This window comes from Musa acuminata, chromosome BXJ3-6 (assembly GCF_036884655.1).
Source record: "Musa acuminata AAA Group cultivar baxijiao chromosome BXJ3-6, Cavendish_Baxijiao_AAA, whole genome shotgun sequence".
NCBI classification, from domain to species: Eukaryota; Viridiplantae; Streptophyta; class Magnoliopsida; order Zingiberales; family Musaceae; genus Musa; species Musa acuminata.
In genome coordinates, this window is record NC_088354.1 from 7,622,647 (window position 1) to 7,641,123 (window position 18,477).

Here is an 18,477-nt window from a genome sequence, read left to right on the forward strand (position 1 = left end):
ATGCAAGAAGTGGTGGGCCATATCTCCACGATATAATCCAACCATGAGCAAAATCCCGTGGATATTAGGCATCGGACATGGTAATGATTATTGGAATGTACACAACATGGTAAACGAGGACATGTCGTTCAAGATCAAACTTGATTATAAACCCGAAATATACAAGATTCATGGTAGCTCACATGGATGGCTAGTTCTGGAACTCGATAGGATCTTTCTATATAATCCATTCTCTCAAGTACAGTTGGACCTCCCAGCACATGAGTACCAAGGAAATATAAGATTCATTTACATGTCATCACCTCCGACAAATGATGATTGCACCATCATCTTTTGTTTATGTGAGTACTCTCATCTCTATTTTTGGAGGTTGGGAGATAAATCATGGACCAAAGAGAATGATATATATGCCTCCTCTTATAGGAAAATCATCAAATTCCAGGAGCAATTCTATGCTTTAAATGATAAAAGGCATTTAGTGTGCTTCCAAGTTTGTCCATTTCGGCATGGGGATTTGGATATGGCACTACCCACAGACATAGATATTTTCAACGATGACATCTATTTAGCTGAAAGTTGTGGGGATATGTTCTTGGTTAACTGCTTATGGATGGATAATGAAGTTCATCTATTTCAATTTGATATGGAGAATAAGAGTTGGACGAAGAAGATGAGTTTAGATGATCAAGCATTATTCATGACTGATATCAGATATAGTAATTACTATCTCTTAATCTCTACTCTCGAGACAAGATGTTGTCCTAACTGTATATATGTAATTCGGTGGACATGGAGAGGACCATATGTTTATATGAAAGAAAATCATACCATCAACAGAATGGTCAAATCAGAAGATTGTTTTAGATACTGCTGCTGGATCACTCCGAGTTTCAGTTGAAACAAGAACAATACTATTATACTTGTTAATCAAGGAGGTAAAACTTATATTAGAGTTTCTCTATCATTTAAAGTAAAATCATAATTTAGAGTAATTAATGGACTTTTATGTCATGGACGTGATTGATGATTCATTTATGTTTCATTTTATGAGTTTTTTTTTATTGCATAAAGCAATTAGTGAACTTTTTATTACAAAAAGATATGAAGACCGGTGAAACCTAATGGTCATTTATTGATCTAATTAAAATTTTTGAATCTACGAAGACTAATGTAAATGATTACTTCCTAGAGTAATCTCAAACTTGACAAATTACATAAATCATCTTAATCTAAGCACCTCGAGTTTCTAATTTATCATAGAGATTAATTCTAATATTCTCTCGTATTAGAGGAGCAAGCTACTAGTCATATGTGCCCTATAAGCCAATCACATAAGTGATAACACGTAATACGTCGCACAATATTTTTGAGTATTATTATTATTGATATTTTCTCACTTTATATTACTTATTATATATATTGTGATGTCCATGGATCTATACAATGAGAATCGGATCGTGACAAGATCATGATAATGAGACCGATTTATCTTTAAACAAAGCTCCTAAATAATCCTGATCATATGTTATTTGAAAGGGACATCAAGATAATCGAATAAACTAGTGTATTGTATACTCATTCATATAGTTGAGGTAACTAGTCTCATAACTGCTATTATGAGTATACTAAGAATATAGCGCAGGTGTTCATTATAGAATGAGTTCACTGATTAATCCACTCACAGAATGTTGGATGATTGATGATATCTCATTGTCAAACTATGATTCTATTATCATAGTTGTGTATTTGACCCTTAGACTTGAGACACTAAGGATGTCCTGTATGAGTACTCAACTCTTAGATACCAGACTTGTCAGTTTAAAAGTTTTAGATCTAATTAGTGTCGGAATATTTTATGTATTCTTACTCAAGCAAATCCCTAGCCATGGTCATTTGGATTGAGAGAGAAAGAGTTTTCTTAGAGAATCTAATTAAAGCGAGACTCGAGTAGATTCTGGGTCTAACAATATTATGCCGATATATAGTCTATTTGTCCTTCTAATATTTCTTTTCTGCATGTCCTTTGTGGGTTGCAAGAGGTTACTATATGCCTTACGAAATCCCAAATACAGGTTAACGTGGTTATACTAGCACTGTTATACAAGAGAAGCAACAGTGATACATAATCGTTCAAGTGAAATAGATGAGAACTGATGCAGAAACTAGTAAAGTTCTTAAGTGGAGAGTAGATTTTGTAATGATGAACCTATAGAGCAAAAGTTCTGCCATATAGAAGAAGCCAAACCTCATAGTAAAGTTCTTAAGTGGAGAGTAGATTTTGCAGTGATCAAGTTAGTGCTGTAGCTTGATATTGTAAACTAAAAGTTATTGAAATTTTATAGAAGTGAGTATAGGCAAAGTCCATGCAAGAAGGCTCGGAATCCGGACATGATTATCTAGAAATCCAAATCAAAAGATGAGAAGGATTTAAAGAAAAAAAGTGCTCCAATAGGATATAAATCTAGAAGGAATATTTTGAAGTCCGACAAGTGTCTTTTGAAAGGTGGACATTATCCAGAATTTTCATGACAAAAAGAAGTGCTCAATGCTCTTATGACTTCTTTTTTATTGAAGAAATATATAGCAAAAGCAAAATCTTCTAACTTAGAGAAGGTCATGTCCAATTAGTAATTACTCATCACAAGAACTCGCATAGAAGCTGAGCATTTGTTGAATATATTATAAGATGAAATTTGGGAGACATCTTAGCAAAGGCCAAAGAAGAAGACTTACTCTTCAAGCACAAGTTTATTAGAATTGAGTACTAACGAAGAATCATCTATTTCACCTTGGGATAGTGCGATAATTGAATACATGAGATCAAATGGATGAGTAATTGAAGGCAATGACGAAAAAACAAAGGCATAGCGAGGTTTCTACACTTAGCTGAGTTGGTTTGGTTGCAACTTGATCAGGAGCTTGAGATTGAGCTTGCATTAGGTTTGGTCAGATTAGATCTGAATTGAACTTTGGCTTGAATTTTGATTAAGCTAAATTGAACTTTGATTGAAACTCGAGACAAGCTAAACTCTAGTGAGACTTGAGCTACATTCAATCTGGTCCTTGAGCTGGATTCAAGCTTGAGTTGGTTTGGATTAGGATCGATTTGGTGTTGGACTTGAACTCTAATTGAGCCAAATTGGGGTTCAGCTTTAACTTTGGCTGGATCATCTTGGATCACATGAAGCATTCTTTCACCACGACGCGATAAAATCTAACTATAAAGCACTGTTAAAAAACAACACAGTCAAAGTTGTAAGACATTGATTGCAAATAACTTGAAGTCAACACATCCAAATACATAGTGGATGAGGTAGTCAGAGAACCTACCAAACCAGCCATATACTGTACATGACAAAACATGCTGAGGGTCTATTGATATAGGGTTCTAACACAATCTATTTAATGACACATCATGCTCATTTTTATACTTCGTCCACCTGACTGAACGATCAAATCATCATCGCATAGAGATGATGGCCAATTGCCAATGTGGACAGTGGTGTTGCTGATAGGGTTGTCTATTCAACTAGAGCAAGAGCTAGCACCCCACAAGCCATAGATCAAGGTCGATCCCTTGAGGGAGTTCACCTCGTCAAGCGCTGCCACAAGCCCGATTGCAAGAAGTTCTCAAAGGTGGCGGTCCATACAACAATCGGGTTCATGGTGATGGGATTCGTCGAAGGTCAGGCACATAAGGCATACCTCGCTCCAACAAGAACAGGCTGCGGCCGTCCAACGCCATGACAAGTCTAAAGGAAGGGAGAGTAGAGGAAAGGAGAGTAGAGCTTGCTAAGGCAAGAATTGCTATGATACAATGATAGCAAATGAAATTGTGTGTTGTCACCGAATTCTCTGCTCCAGAATCATTAGCAACCTCTGTCTTCAACTCCGGAATCATTCTATTAGACCCGTTGAAGATCGATCAGTCTGCTCTAAGAATCCCTTCCCATCATAAAACAATCCTTTCCTTTATCATGTATAAATAAACATTATATGATATTAATTGAAGTGTGCTTTTTACCTTTATATCTTCCTCTTCGTTTCATTTTATCATGGTATCAAACAATGAGAAAAGCGAGGTTTCGCCCCTGCTTCCGACCAACGATCGACCACCGTCACTGCAGCCACATTCCCAAGCGAGGCTCCGCGGCCAGCAACCATGTCTTCCTCACCACAATAGTCTTTGCTGATCTGGTGTCTACCACCGTCACCAAAATATAGTTGAAGAAATGCATCTGTAATCATATGTAACCTTCAAAAATAATGTCAAAGTCAAAATAATTAAAACAATTGGATCTATATATTTTTAATAATCGAATTATAGATCACAAATGGATTTTGTGTATAACCATTCTTAGCATTCTACTCTAACAAGCATCAATCTTCACACCCAATTGCAATTATTAGAAGACAAGTATAGTTCTAGCTAAATATTCCATCATGAAGCTAACAATACAATCATAATAAAGGTTAGTTTATTGCAGCTTATGGTCCAAAGTTTCATGCAGCTAATTTATGACAACGATATGTATTATTATCTGCATTAATACGATGAACTTGTGTAGTTATCTTAAAATATTTAACTTTAAATTAATAAATAAGAGTATCTTCTTCGTTTAAAATTTCATGTCCTCATCATGATTCAGATATAAATCTTAGTATAGTATATTAAGATTTCATGTCCTCGTCAAGATTCAGATATACTATAATATATTGTGACCCATGTTATAATGTGCATGATACAATCCGGTAAGTCATTATCTTCACAGAAAAAAGAATATCATTTATAGAATTACTTAAAAATCTTGTGGTTAACATGCCTTAATGTGCCAATATTATCATTGCTTAATCTTTCATAAAATAAAATGTTACATTTGGAATTTTGTTAAGCCAATTCTAAGAAACACGAAAGATAAAAGAATCAATTAGTTTACAAGGCTATAACAGCCGTGCTGAATAATTATGTGTTCAAATGACAAAGAAATCATAAAAATAAATTAGATCTCCAAATGGTGTTATCATTTGTTGTCTTTAAGCAATACATATTCTCGGATTAAGATGATGCTTTCATTCTTCTCTCTCTCTCTCTTTTTCTTTTGGCAATTGAGACAACGTCAAAAATAATGTTCGAACTTTCTAGGAATTGGACAAATAGATTTCTGATGTCAAGTCAAATTATAGATCCTACATAGAATTAAGTTCAAATCCCCCATAAATAAGCATCAGTTTTCTCTTGTCAGTGGTCGTAATTAATAGGTGAAAGATAGTTCGTGCAAAATAATCAATCACAATGTCACGCATTATTATCCTGACTTGATGTGATAAGATATTTAATCTATTAATTTAATGAGCTTGAATCATTGGTTCAAGAATACTTAATTTTAAATTATAAAATAACTAACTAAATCAAATTAACTAATTTTAAATTAATAAATCCAAATCGATTCCGAGCGCATCCCAACTGGTCACATTGACCCAAAAAGACGGAAGTCGAACGAACACAAAAGCTTGGTAAAAACTTGGGTAGGGGCCGCGCGTGCGCGTACCCCCCTGCCACAAATTATGACGTCCACTCTCCCACTTGGGGAGATGGTAAGCCAATGCTCCTCCAACGTGCAATGGAGGCCATTGGCTTAGGCCACGAGCCTTGTTGATCGCCCATAGACCCCGTCCAGGTAAGTATGTTACAATCGTAGCACGAATCTTCTTTTAAGCATCTCTGCGGTCTCGCCACCCTCAGATTCCTCGATGTGGGATTAAACCCCTCGTGTGAACGAAGCGTTGATTAATTGTGATATAGTATCCATTGCTAAATATTCCAATCACAAGTGAGACGACAAATTTGTCAGTAGTCTTCTGTTTTTTATGCTTGAGTAGTTTGGATGATCAAGTTAGCGTGGAGATGATATTGATATTGCCAATTAACTATCCTACTATACTAGAAAAGACAAACTCATCCATGTCTTATGGTTGCATATCAGTGTAAAAAGAATGCATCCAGCGTAGTCTTGAATCAAAAACCTCCAAACCCGAAGGTGGATTGCGATACTCAAGAGCACATATTAAGTATCTATCTTATGGATGAACTTTTGAGAAACATAGATGGGCACTTTGTTAGGCTCGGAACAGTGGAGAATGTGTAACACCCACCTGCAATGTAATTCCAGTCATGCCATGGATCATTTCCCCTGTATGTAGTAACACTGAGCACTAAACTTCACATTCCTGCCATCTAGTATGGATGTTTCCTTTGCTACCTCGACATCTGTTAGATTGATTCTTTTAAATGCAATAAAGCCGAACCAAATTCTTGTTTATTCTTCATGGAACCAAATACTAATACCATACAACATTTGGCAGACAAAAGTTGTTTATTAGACGGTACCTAAATATATTTATTTAATAATAATATGTATTTATTCTTCACAAAAGTTAGCACAATATCGCGCACAGCTCGGATATTTGAGATGCCTGACTTAGGGCTACAAAGCTATATTTATTTGTGTGGCTTTAACGCATCACGCATGAGGTAACGGCTCATTCGACCACAATAGCATTTCCACAACTGACAGCAACAAATGAGAAGCTAATTGACGGGATGTATCAAACAAATAAGACAACACGCTGCCCATCTAACAAACAGCTTTCTTTATCAGGTCACAAAAGTTACATGACCGACTTCCTGAAAACTTACAGAGTCCAATAAACCTCATTCAAGGATGGGAAACAACTGGCATTTCCTTTTAAAAAGATTCTCTATTACAAATATAACTAGAATACCCCTTGCTACTAAAAAAGCATCAAGTGAAGAATTATAGTCTACACATATATTTATTCAATTTTTTATTTTATATATAAAAATTATTATTTGTATCAAGCAGTATTTGTTTATAAACGTTTTGACTTATTTCAAATTTAAACAGCAATTTTCTTTACCAAATCATTTATGTACGAATTTTAGGTCGAACCACTGTTTTCATTGAACTTTATATCAATTTAAAACTTTGTTTGGCTTTATATGTAGCATGTAAAATTTAAAATACTAAATAGAAAAAATAAATTCAATTTGGTAATATTTCCTGTGGCTTACGAGGCATTCATCCTTGGAATTTTCTTTTTTACTTTATCGAAGAGCAGGTAGTAGCGCAACAATAAGCACGGTAACTTCACCGGTTGTGGTGTCGTTCTCTCTCGAAAGCGACCGAGGCGGAGTCGATCACATCGTCTCGCCTTCTCTCTTCCCAGTGCCACTACCTCTCTAGGGTCTGGATTACAGCCGTTGGTGGTCCGAACCCCAGGCGCCACCGCCGCATCACCACCCCGAGTCCCACCTTTCCAGCGCACCGCCGCCGCAGCATGACCTTCCCCGCCCCGTCGCTTACTCCTCCTACCACTGTCTCTATCCTAATCCTCACCCCAACCCTTACCCTCCTAGCGATCCTGCGACCCCAGTCAGACCTGACGCCCATCCCAGTCACCACCGGGTCCCCGCCGATCCCTATGTCAGTCGCCTCTACGTAACCCGTGGTGTGCACGACGGCCTTCACCCGGCGCCCTACCCTTATCCTGGACAAGAGCCCGGCCACCGCACGTTCCCCGCAGATCCCTATGTCGGTGGCCACTACGCTCCCCGTGGTGGGCACGAGGGCCTTCACCCGGCATCCTACTCATATCGCGGAGGAGAAGGTCCGGCGGGGGTTTCCGGGGTGTCGTTGTACGTCCACGGTCGTCGTGGTAGCGAACAACATGGGTGGGGGCGATTCATCCGTTTCATGGGGCTAATCCACTCAGTCATAGTGCTGTAAGTGTTTGGTTTTGTATTTTCGTTGGTATGACTACTGACTTACCACTCCAAATTTTGAGACCGCAAGTTCTGTCAGCTACGACAACATATTTTCAGTTTGATTCAAACTATAACCTTTGGGCGAAGAAAAAAAAAGTTTCTGTTGGATGATTGGAAAAATTATTCCTGATGCCATTAAAAAAATATAATCAGACGTCTTACTGTATTATTTTCAAATTTACGCTATTAAAAGTTTGTAGTGAGGTTTTTTTTTTTAATATAATTTACGTCTAACTTCTTCATTCTTTTAAAGGTTTTTTTTAATGTTTTCATTGGTTTCTTGTGATTGTCCGCAGGGTCAATCACAGATTTCTACGGAATTTGAAGCTGTGGAGAATATGATTGATCTCAATTCTCATTTTCCTCAGCTCCTGTTTAATTGATGGCTTATTGTCCTCTAAAGCATGCAGTTCCTCAACACAAGGAATGCTCATCAAGAAAATAATTGCTGTCAATCTCAACCTTTAAGGGAATGCAATTCATGGGTCGAATCATGCTTTCCTGTCCTTTAGAGTCGCATTTTGACTGCGTAAAGTAAGTCTGACCATGATCAATTGGTTCGTCTTCGGCATCATTGAATTGGATGACGTGGACTTGGGCCCGGCCCAGTTACGACCTTTACATCGAGACGCCGACACAGGTTAAACCGGTACCGAACTCAGTTGTCGCAGTCCGATATAAAACGCGGATCTGGACAAAACCACCGCCCTGTGCCTTGCCCAGGGCACGAGCACTAATCGACGGCGATTACGTCTCTTATATTTTGATCTGACGGTCAATATCAAACCTGGCATCGAATCCGCCTCCCTATTTAAACCCTTCGTCGGCCATCCCACACCCCCAAACCCCCCACCCCCCCACCCGAGATCTCCCTCTTCTCTCCTTGCTTGCCTCGCCCGCCGTCCTCATCGAAGCGGCGGCGACGATGCAACCGGTGGCTGGAGTGGATCCGCGGCGCACCCCGTCGCCCCAGCCTTGGACGGCGGTGCGGTACCCGGCACCGGCGATGGTGATGCAGCACCCTATGATGGCGCCACCGCCGCCACCACTGCCATACGGGCATCCCTTCGTTCCCTACCCCCATCCCCCGACGTCTCCGCCTCAGCCGCCGTCGAAATCGAACCGCCACCAGTACGGCGAGGAGGCGGCGGCGGAGGACGAGAAGCGAACGATCTGTGTGGGGGACCTCCAGTACTGGATGGACGAAAACTACCTCCTCGGCTGCTTCGTCCATTCCGGTGAGGTGAGGATTTATCCTTTTGCTGCTGCTAGATGCTGTCTTTCTTTCATATGTGATGGGAACGCCTTTTACTTCTCTTGATTGATGCGAACAACTGGATCTTCCTGCTTCCTTTTGTTTGCTTTGTGGTAGTTCGTTGAAATATCTGCATTTGTAGGCCGTTTACCTTGCCATCTGCATAGACAAGCTGAGTTAAAGAAGTATTGTTTGACTTAAATCTACATGTCATGTGGATATTTTCATAATTTCTCTAGTAATTTTCCTTTTAATAGAAGGTCTTAAATTTTATGCATTAATCTAATACATTTGGTCTCGATCTTTTGTTATAATTAAGTTTAGAAATGTCAAATTTAACAAAGGGTTTGTCCTTTAACGACTTATAATCTGTAAATTGCAGCCCTTGCTGTCGTTCAGATCTTAGACGGGATCTGAAGGCAATCATAACATAGAAATTTTATGGATGATTAGATGTGGTGGATTCTGTTCAATCCTGGCAAATTGACTGTGGCTAAATAATAAATTTTAAACAAGGAAGGTGATCCTCTGGTGAGCAGGTAAATGGGAGAAACAATTTGAGCAAATTTGGCAGCAGCACTTAGGAGCTAGGAAGAGTTAATGGAAGAATCTTGAAACATTACACAGTTTACTATGTAAGTGTGCTTTCTGCACAAATTAAGAAAAACTCTTTCAGTATAGTGCTACTTTTTCGTTTTTAACCAGTGTTAAGGAGTTGATTCTAGACTAAAGTAGCATTTTCATGGCTAGCTGGCATCATGAAAACTCAGAGATTATGTCTTGACTAACATTTACAGATTGATAATTGTTATTATATTGTTCACATGGTATCTTTTGGTTAGACAATAACGTGCAATGTGGTAGAGATGTCTGTAATTTTTCGGTCTTATGTAAGGAACACAATAATTATTTTCTTGTTACATTTTGCTTAAATTGGAAGGATTAAACCACATATGCCTATTTTTGTGCTTGGTGAACTCATATTTTGTTTTCATCACATGCACTGTTTGTCTCATCTGAACAAGAAGATATTTTCAATTAAATCTTTTGAGTCATTTTTATGGTTTGTTGCATCTATATAATACTTTAAACTAATCTCGTACCTTTTATACTGACTAAACAACTTGCCATGCAGGTTGTCTCCATAAAGGTTATTCGCAATGAGCAGACTGGACAATCAGAGGGTTATGGGTTTGTTGAGTTCCACTCACATGCAACGGCTGAAAATATACTTCAGAGCTTCAGCGGTCATCTGATGCCTAACACAGATCTGCCATTTCGGTTAAATTGGGCACCATTTAGCATGGGAAATAAGCGTTCAGATCTTACTTTCGATCACTCTATTTTTGTAGGTGATTTAGCTTCTGATGTTACTAATGCAATTTTGCATGAAACTTTTACTACTAAGTACCCATCAGTAAAAGGTGCAAAAGTTGTTATTGATGCTAATACTGGTCGTTCAAAAGGTTATGGGTTTGTAAGATTTGGAGATGAGAATGATAAAAAAGTTGCTATCACCGAGATGAATGGTGTTTATTGTTCTTCTAGGCCCATGCGTATTGGCCTTGCTACACCTAGAAAGTCTTCTGGTACGTTTGGATTTTTTTAACCATCATTTCGATATATTTTCGAAGTTATTCCGTTTAAGAAGCTGGTACACAACTTAGACCATTCTTAGTTGGTGCTAACACAATAGTGTCCCAAAGATAAAGATGCTTTATTTTCTCTGTGTTACCTTAAATTTTCTATGTGCTAACACAAAACTTCTCTTCCATGGAGAAAGTTCAGAAATTTCAGATCCTATGTTCATCTGTCAATCTATTTGTTTAAGAATAATGGACATTCCTTGAGATGCTTTAATTTTCATGCTTACTTCATGGATTTTGCTCTAATTATGCATTCTACACAACTGACCTTTTCTTGTAAGTACTGCATAAAAATTCAAAATATCTTCATAGCATATTATTCTCTAACCTCGAGCTTTTCTTGTAAGTACTTCTCTTCCTTTATCTTGTAACATCTTTTTCTCCTTAGTCAATGGTTTTATGGTGGCTTGGTCACAGCTATGCTCATGAAGGAATGGGTAATTTTACAGCAGATAGAAAAATGTTCATCTTTAAGTCTAGAAATTCTCTTTTATTCCTGGCAATCATTAATCCTTTTATTGTCCCCTCAAAGGATATGAAGAGTAGAAACTTTTTAGAATTTTTCTTTGTGATATAGTAGTGAAGGCTTCGTTGATAAAAAATGTAAAGTTATTCAGACTGGTTTTGTATCTGTTGAAAACAATATATAGGTAATCATTCTAGGGATACTAGTTGGCTAATTAGATATCAAATCCATTCAGGCACAGATGAAGTATGGGTTGGCTTGACTGCCTATTCTCTCCTGGTTGGTTGGCTTGATATTCAAGAAAGAAGAAATAAAAAACAAGAATATAGAATGTAACAACAAGGAAAAGTCTGCAGCCATAAGTAACCTTACTGTTTAACACCCTTATTTATAAATCTGACTTAAACCCAAATCTTTGTTTATTCAATTTAAGATCTTACATAATTAAATATAGAATCATGGTGGCTAAGCCTCCATTAAGACAGTCGCCTGTTAAAGGTTGAGTGTTATGGACTCTTTTGACACCATCAACCTGGACAAATTCACAGAGGACATGGCATTTATATTTTCGTTTCTTTGTCACAGTATATTAGAAAAAAAAAATCAGAACTAGACAGAATTCTAATTGGAAAAAAAAACCTGAGGATATCATTCTATGTTCAACCTTAGACCTGTTTTTTTTTCCTGGTTGACTTTATTTCTGATTTAACTTAACTCTAGGTCTTTGATTGTATCAATAGATGGTTTACAAGCTTGAATGTATTTTAAGTCAAAAGCCTTATCTTATCTGGCCTTAGTGGCAGTATTTTCCCACTTCAAATTATGATTGTTGGTTTTCTATATTAGGATTCAATATGCAAGCATCACTTAACACTTTTCCTTTGTTTTACATCGTAGTCATTTTTTTTATAAAGAACCCTAACTGTGGATACATTTAGGTGGTCTTGGACCTGATGGTGCATCAGCAACCGGCTCCCAGTCAGATATAGATTCAGCTAAGACAACAGTAAGGAGATTTTGTCCATATATGTTATAGAGGTAACATGTATTGGTACAACCTTTTAACAATATATTTTTGTTGCTGAAGGTATTTGTTGGAGGGCTTGATCCAGAAGTCAGTGAAGATATCTGAAAGAAGCCTTTTCATAGTATGGAGAAATCACCTCTGTTAAAATTCCAGTTGGAAAACAATGTGGTTTTGTTCTTTTTTCCCATAGGTACATCTTGCTAATGTATGTTTCTGAACATTGTAAACAAATGCACGACAAGTTTGTTGAGCTGTGTGTTTCTTCTTTTAACCCATGCAGAAATAATGCTGAAGAAGCATTGCAACAGTTAAATGGTACAATTATTGGCAAGCAAATAGTGCGTCTATCCTGGGGTCACAACCCTGCTAGGCAGGTATTGACTTTTAGAGTTTAAGCTAAAGCATGTCTATTATTTATCTACAAAAGAAAGAATGACCTATAAGTCTGAAAAAGAAAGATTCTCGATTCATTTTATTTTAGATCTAAGAATTTTCTTAGGTTAAGTTAGGCCTTTGTTTTCTAGTTTAATTCATAAATAATTTTGCTGCTATATTTTCTTTTAGGAATGTTGTTATGGCCAATAAGGTTTTACGATTAAAGCAAAGTTTAGAGCCGTCAGATGAAGAGTTCATTAAAAAGTTAGTATTTGTACTTTTATTATATTTTTTTTATTGTAATTTGTAAAAAACCCTTAAGCCTCGATATCATGGGAGAAGTTTTAAATTATATGGATACCAAGAAAGTCATGCACCTCCACATAGTGTCCACTGCATGGAGTACTATGATCTCAAACCATGATCAAACCAAAAGAGTGATCCTATGACTGACCTTTAAGAAATATTCTAATTGGAATGCATAATATAGTAGACAATCGAAAGTCCTTTGAGGTGAGTGTACCATTTTACTATAAAGAATACAATGTTCTACAAATCTATCATGTTTGGATAGTATTTTTATCTTATCCCCAAATCAGTCTATATAATCCATTTTATAAAATGCGAATTGATCTCCCTACTTGCGATGAACGTATCTTCTAAGGATCTACTTACCTATCGTCAGTTTTGGAGAACCCTGATAATACATTCATTTTGACAACATACACAACAGTATATAGTTGGAGAAAGCAAGATTCTTCGTGGAGTATTGAGGAAATACCCAATCATGATCATTGGTGCATCATAAGCTAGACATGACATTTCTATGCACTAGAGACACTTAGTACTGAATTGGTTGGTTTTCAATTGTTCCCTATACGGGTCACTCGGTTGGGTATGAAAATTCTTGTTGAAGCAAAAGTGTGCATTTCATGTATTTATTTGGTTGAATCTTATGAAGAATTGTGGTTTGCCTTACAACATAAATTTTGTGATATCTATGTATATCAATTAGATCTAGAGAGTAAGGCCTGTGTAAAGATGGATAGCTTAGGTAATCGAGTATTATTTCTAGATGATAATGCCAATTCTTTCGGGATCTCCGTCCCAACTCATGAGACAAGATATAAGAGTAATTGCATATATCTTATCCATTGTAATAAAGTTCTAATTATAAATGATGACTGTCAGAAAATAATTTGGAAAAAAGTAGATCGTAAAAAAATAATTTGGCAAGATCTCTCCGATCGTATATTTTGGATCATATCAAGTTCTAACTGAAAGAGTTTGTTACAGGTATGAATTTTTTTATTATTTTATCTTTATACAAAATTATTTATAAATTATTTATAAATTACATGAAAAATTAGATTATTCAATTATAAATTGTTAAATATTTTGTACTCCATATCGAATAAATCAATGCATAAAAGTTCTTACTGTTAAGTACTTAAAATTTAATAATTGATGATGAACTTTTCAAAATTATTGTTGATGTCGAGTTTTTCTTATTTAAGTTTTTTAGGATTTTCATACTACATATTGTTATCGAATAAATTAATGAATGAAAATTTCACCATATATAAAATTAAAATAGGTGTACAATTAAAAGTGTGTTTCTTGATTTCTTTTATTTTTGGTATGAGAAATATCTGAAAAGCATATACTTCTAAATCATAATAAAACAATATTTTGTGATACATAAAACAAAGTTTTTTGTTTTTTTTGTTGGGTTGCACTTCTGCAAAATAATTTATAAAAAACAAAAATTTCTATAAAAAAAAGAACGGATTTATTTTTCTTTTCCTATTCTTGGAGCATTGAACACTCGTTTTTTTTATCCCACGGCCGTTTCATTTGTGTTTGTTTTAGCATGATGTAGACAATAAATGAAACAAGCTAGTTGCACTTGTGGTATAAAGCTTAGTTCAAGAGATCACTAAGAGACCTATAAACATATCACTAAGAGAATTTTAGAGAGAAGAAAGCTCTGCATATGATTCTTCATTACCAAAGAAGCTTTGTAGAGCTTGTAAAAAGAATGATGTGGCTTCTATATAACAGAGACCTCCTATAGCCATATTAATGTGGTTAACGTGTGTACGATGAACCAATTGCTACTGGTAGAACAATAAGAGGCAAGACTAGTGAGTATTCTACCAACATAGTGTTGAATCAGAGAACAGCTTTAAGTCAAGTTATCACACGTGAAATAATTTATGCATCACAAGTGTACAAGATAAACTCCTATAGAGATATTATTTGCTGATAAAATTGTTTTTATTAATGACAGTCAAGTTGGAACAATTTCTTGAAGACAAGCTCCAGAAACAAACTTTTAGATTATGTAGAAAACCATACCCGTGTTGCAACTTCTGCAACACTTAAATGAGGATCAAAGATACAAGATTAACATAAAATTCAAAGCTTTAGACATCATTAATTATTATTCAAGAGAAAAGAAACATCAAAAAAGGTATTGCTCGTAAAATAAAGTCAGATCTACAAACCAGACAGTGCATCAACTAAAACCCCCAAGGATCATCAAATGCCTCCTAAATTCTGGCTATGCTCTATATATAAAAATATATACGGCAATTAAATACAACAAATCTAGAATATTTTTTTTGTTGATATAGGATCCATCTGATGCATATGCAGGATTATCCGAAGATGAGAGCAAAATATATTTGTAATTCTGAATCAGGCTCATACCATCAATAAAATTATGAGACTCAATTCACGGTTTAGTCTTAGACATGTTTGAAGAAAAGCTACAAATGACATAGCTAGTTGAGGTATAGTGCTACTAATTGATAATATCATGAGTGAGGAAAAAAGCCTAAAGCTCCTACCTATTTCGAAGTCCTTGATTAGACCAACGATATTGACCTCGACAAAAGCTTAATGGAAGAAAGTATCCATGATTATTTTCATTACAAGGAAAACACAGTTCATACAACCTCATAAGAAGCTGCTAGTCATCCGTGCAAATGAACTTGTTGGAAGAATCCAAAACACTTCAAAGTTAACTGTCAACAAAAACAAAATGCTCATTATGACACTCACATGGTTTAAGGTAACTGGAATGCTTCTGATGAAAGCTATCTTTAGATCAAGGACTATGACTTATTCTTTCACCTCAAGTAGCCAATGTAAAAATTCAGCCCATTCTGCTTTCAATACCCAATTTTCTAGTTTAAATAATGTTAGAAATAGGCACACTACAATACTGATAGACACGAGACAATCTGGTGTCAATTCTATACCAAAAGCCTATATGACACATGATAGGTATTGGACTACCGGAGCCTTTCCTCAAACTGCATTCAAGTATACAAAGTGTCTTTGACAATTTTCTTATGGTGCTCTAAGCTTCTGTAGTACCTAAAATTATAGTTGTATGATAACAAGCTTGCACAATTATTATATTCTTGATGCTTGAACACTAAAGGGCAGATCCATAATATTATCTCGCAATGAGCACCTTCCCTCACATTATGCAGCCTGGACATATTCTGTTAGAGAATGAAAGAACTGGGATATCCGTAGGGGTTTTTGCATAACAACCAATCTTGCCTTCATATTCTGATTTGTAGCTTATGTCAAAATATCATGTATTCATTTTGAAAATAATTTCATTCAGAAAAAAAGAAAGAAAGAAAGATCCATCAGGATACTAAGACTGCTCAGATATCATGGTCTGTAGGTGCTCTTCCCTTAATGAGAAATATTTTACAAAATCATTAGCAGTGAAAGGTGACTTGTTACTTTTACCACTATAGGATACATCTTTAAGTGAAAAAAAGTAATCCAGTAAATCATGATTTATTTTAAATTTCAGTAATTCAGATTCCACTGATTCTGAAACAAGAATACCAGAACAATATCTGGCACAGAAATATACAGCAAGCCTTAACAATCAAATGAAACATTTATAATTTTCATTCTACCATATTTACCACTAAAAAGTAGGTTGGGTACATTAAGAAGTGTAAATTCTGCGACCTTTAGATACTGATACTATCTCGAGTCTAACAAGAAGTACTATATAAGTACAGGAGAGATGGCTACTTCTGCATCATATTTAAGGTTGATGATAGAATTCAAAATTAGCTAACAGTGGCTCAACCAAATAGATAGCAAATGCAACTCAAAGGACTAATTACATCTTTTTGACCCTCTTTAACTGTGATTAAAAAGAAATTAACTTCAAGAAAATCCTTGAACTACTCACCTCAAAATCAACCAAGGCTAGACTCAAACTGGGATCAACCTTTACTCCTTAAGTCAAATGCTCAATCTTAATCTGTTAGCTGAACTAGGATTCTTGATGATTTAATTTTCTTCTATCACGAATGAGCATATGCTTATGATATTTTGTTGTGCCTTGGACCCTAAAATTTATCTTCAAAAAACAGTTTGCCACATTGACTAAACCTGATCCTATCTAACCAATCCAATTTTTGTTGATTCTTGGACTTGTCTGGCAATCTGATGTGATAAATTATAAAGATGGAGCTCACTGCTAAGGAGATACACCTGCTCATTTGAAAGTGTTGTGCCTCAATCTAGATAGAGACTGGTGTGGCAAAAAAATCCAAAACTTCCTTTCTCATTATTTTCTAATATTTTAATCAATATTTTATAAAAAATAATGATATCAGAGGATTATATCATTATTTACACTATAGTCAGAATAACTAGTGTTTTGCAATCTATAGTCAATATGCCTGGTACTAACCAATAATAATCAAGATAATTAAACGAAAACAGTACACCTATCTAAAGAACAACCTTGTCACAGTTATAACCTCCACCTCTGCCTCCTCTTTCTTCTCCTATTTTCTCACTTTTTTCTTAGTTTCTTTGCTTGTCTCCTTGAGCTCCTCACAAAATCTTAAAGTTGCAATTAGGGTTAAACAACATATCAAGACTCATGATTAAGATCTCTTAGTGATCTGTTGAACTAAGTGGTTTCACTTGAAGTTGGAGAGGCGAGAAATTCCTAAAAATTGTAAAGGTTGGAACAACATATCAAGACTTGTTTTAATTGATTTTATATATCTAAAAATGAACAATGAAATTTAATTGATTTTATATATCTAAAAATGAACAATGAACACTTGAAGTTGCTTAAACCAATACATGGTGGAAAACTAGTAAACAATGAAATTTAATTGATTTTATATATCTAAAAATGTATTAATTTTATTTTTTAGAAAAAAATTGTTTAGAATGGTGATGAAGACTTAATAGATGTTGAAGTGTACTTGAAACTAAATTTCCATGAATTTTCCCTTGCTTTTCATGAAACAAACACAAATGATCCGATTGTGAGATCTAAAAAAAAAGATAATATTCAACGCTCCAAGAATAGAAAAAGAAAAAAAATTCATTCCTTTTTTTTATAAAAGTTTTTTTTATAAATCATTTTACAAAAGTGCAACACAATAATAAGTAAGAATCTTTGTTTTTTATATCACAAAAGATTGTTTTCTTATGATTTAGAAATTTATACTTTTCAAATATTTTTTATACAAAAAATGAAAACAATCAAGAAACACACATCTAATTGTATGTCTATTTTAATTCTATCTATAGTGAAGTTTTCATACATTAATTTATTCGATAATAATATATATTATAGTATGAAAAATCTTAAAATATTCAAATAAGAAAAATTCAACACTAACTATAGCTTCGAAAAGTTAATAATCAACTATCAGGTTTTAAGTACCACATAATAAGAACTTTCATGCATTAATTTATTTGACAACAATATAGAGTATACAAAATTTAATAATATGCAATTGAATGATATAATTTTTTATTCAATTTATAAATAATTTATATTTAATT

The 18,477-nt window shown here is 35.2% G+C and overlaps 1 protein-coding gene and 1 non-coding gene across 3 annotated transcripts; one reads left to right on the top strand and one right to left on the bottom strand.

Annotated features, from left to right (window-relative positions):
* Window positions 1-5,527: 5,527 nt before the first annotated feature.
* Window positions 5,528-5,686, bottom strand: LOC135641902 (U1 spliceosomal RNA). The gene has a single exon (XR_010497840.1). It is a non-coding gene; the product is annotated as a U1 spliceosomal RNA (small nuclear RNA).
* Window positions 5,687-7,251: 1,565 nt separating this feature from the next.
* LOC135640118 (polyadenylate-binding protein RBP47-like) lies at window positions 7,252-13,837 on the top strand. Of its 2 annotated transcripts, XR_010497174.1 has the most exons (6): window positions 7,252-7,804; window positions 8,143-9,089; window positions 10,237-10,690; window positions 12,152-12,219; window positions 12,301-12,430; window positions 12,521-13,837. XR_010497174.1 is itself a non-coding variant. In XM_065154257.1 (5 exons), the coding sequence occupies exons 2-5, from the start codon at window positions 8,772-8,774 to the stop codon at window positions 12,343-12,345; spliced, it is 885 nt and encodes a 294-aa protein (XP_065010329.1). In that variant the 5' UTR covers window positions 7,252-7,804; window positions 8,143-8,771; the 3' UTR covers window positions 12,346-12,490. The 2 variants fall into 2 exon arrangements, 1 of the variants encoding a protein (XP_065010329.1); XM_065154257.1 differs by lacking the exon at window positions 12,521-13,837 and having other exon boundaries at window positions 12,301-12,490.
* The last annotated feature ends 4,640 nt before the right edge of the window (window positions 13,838-18,477 follow it).

Coding starts and splice junctions, on each gene's coding strand:
- LOC135640118 (XM_065154257.1), top strand. CDS start 8,772: ATGCAACCGGTGGCTGGAGTGGATCCGCGGCGCACCCCGTCGCCCCAG. Junction 9,090..10,236: donor GCTTCGTCCATTCCGGTGAG/GTGAGGATTTAT, acceptor CTTGCCATGCAG/GTTGTCTCCATAAAGGTTAT. Junction 10,691..12,151: donor TACACCTAGAAAGTCTTCTG/GTACGTTTGGAT, acceptor GGATACATTTAG/GTGGTCTTGGACCTGATGGT.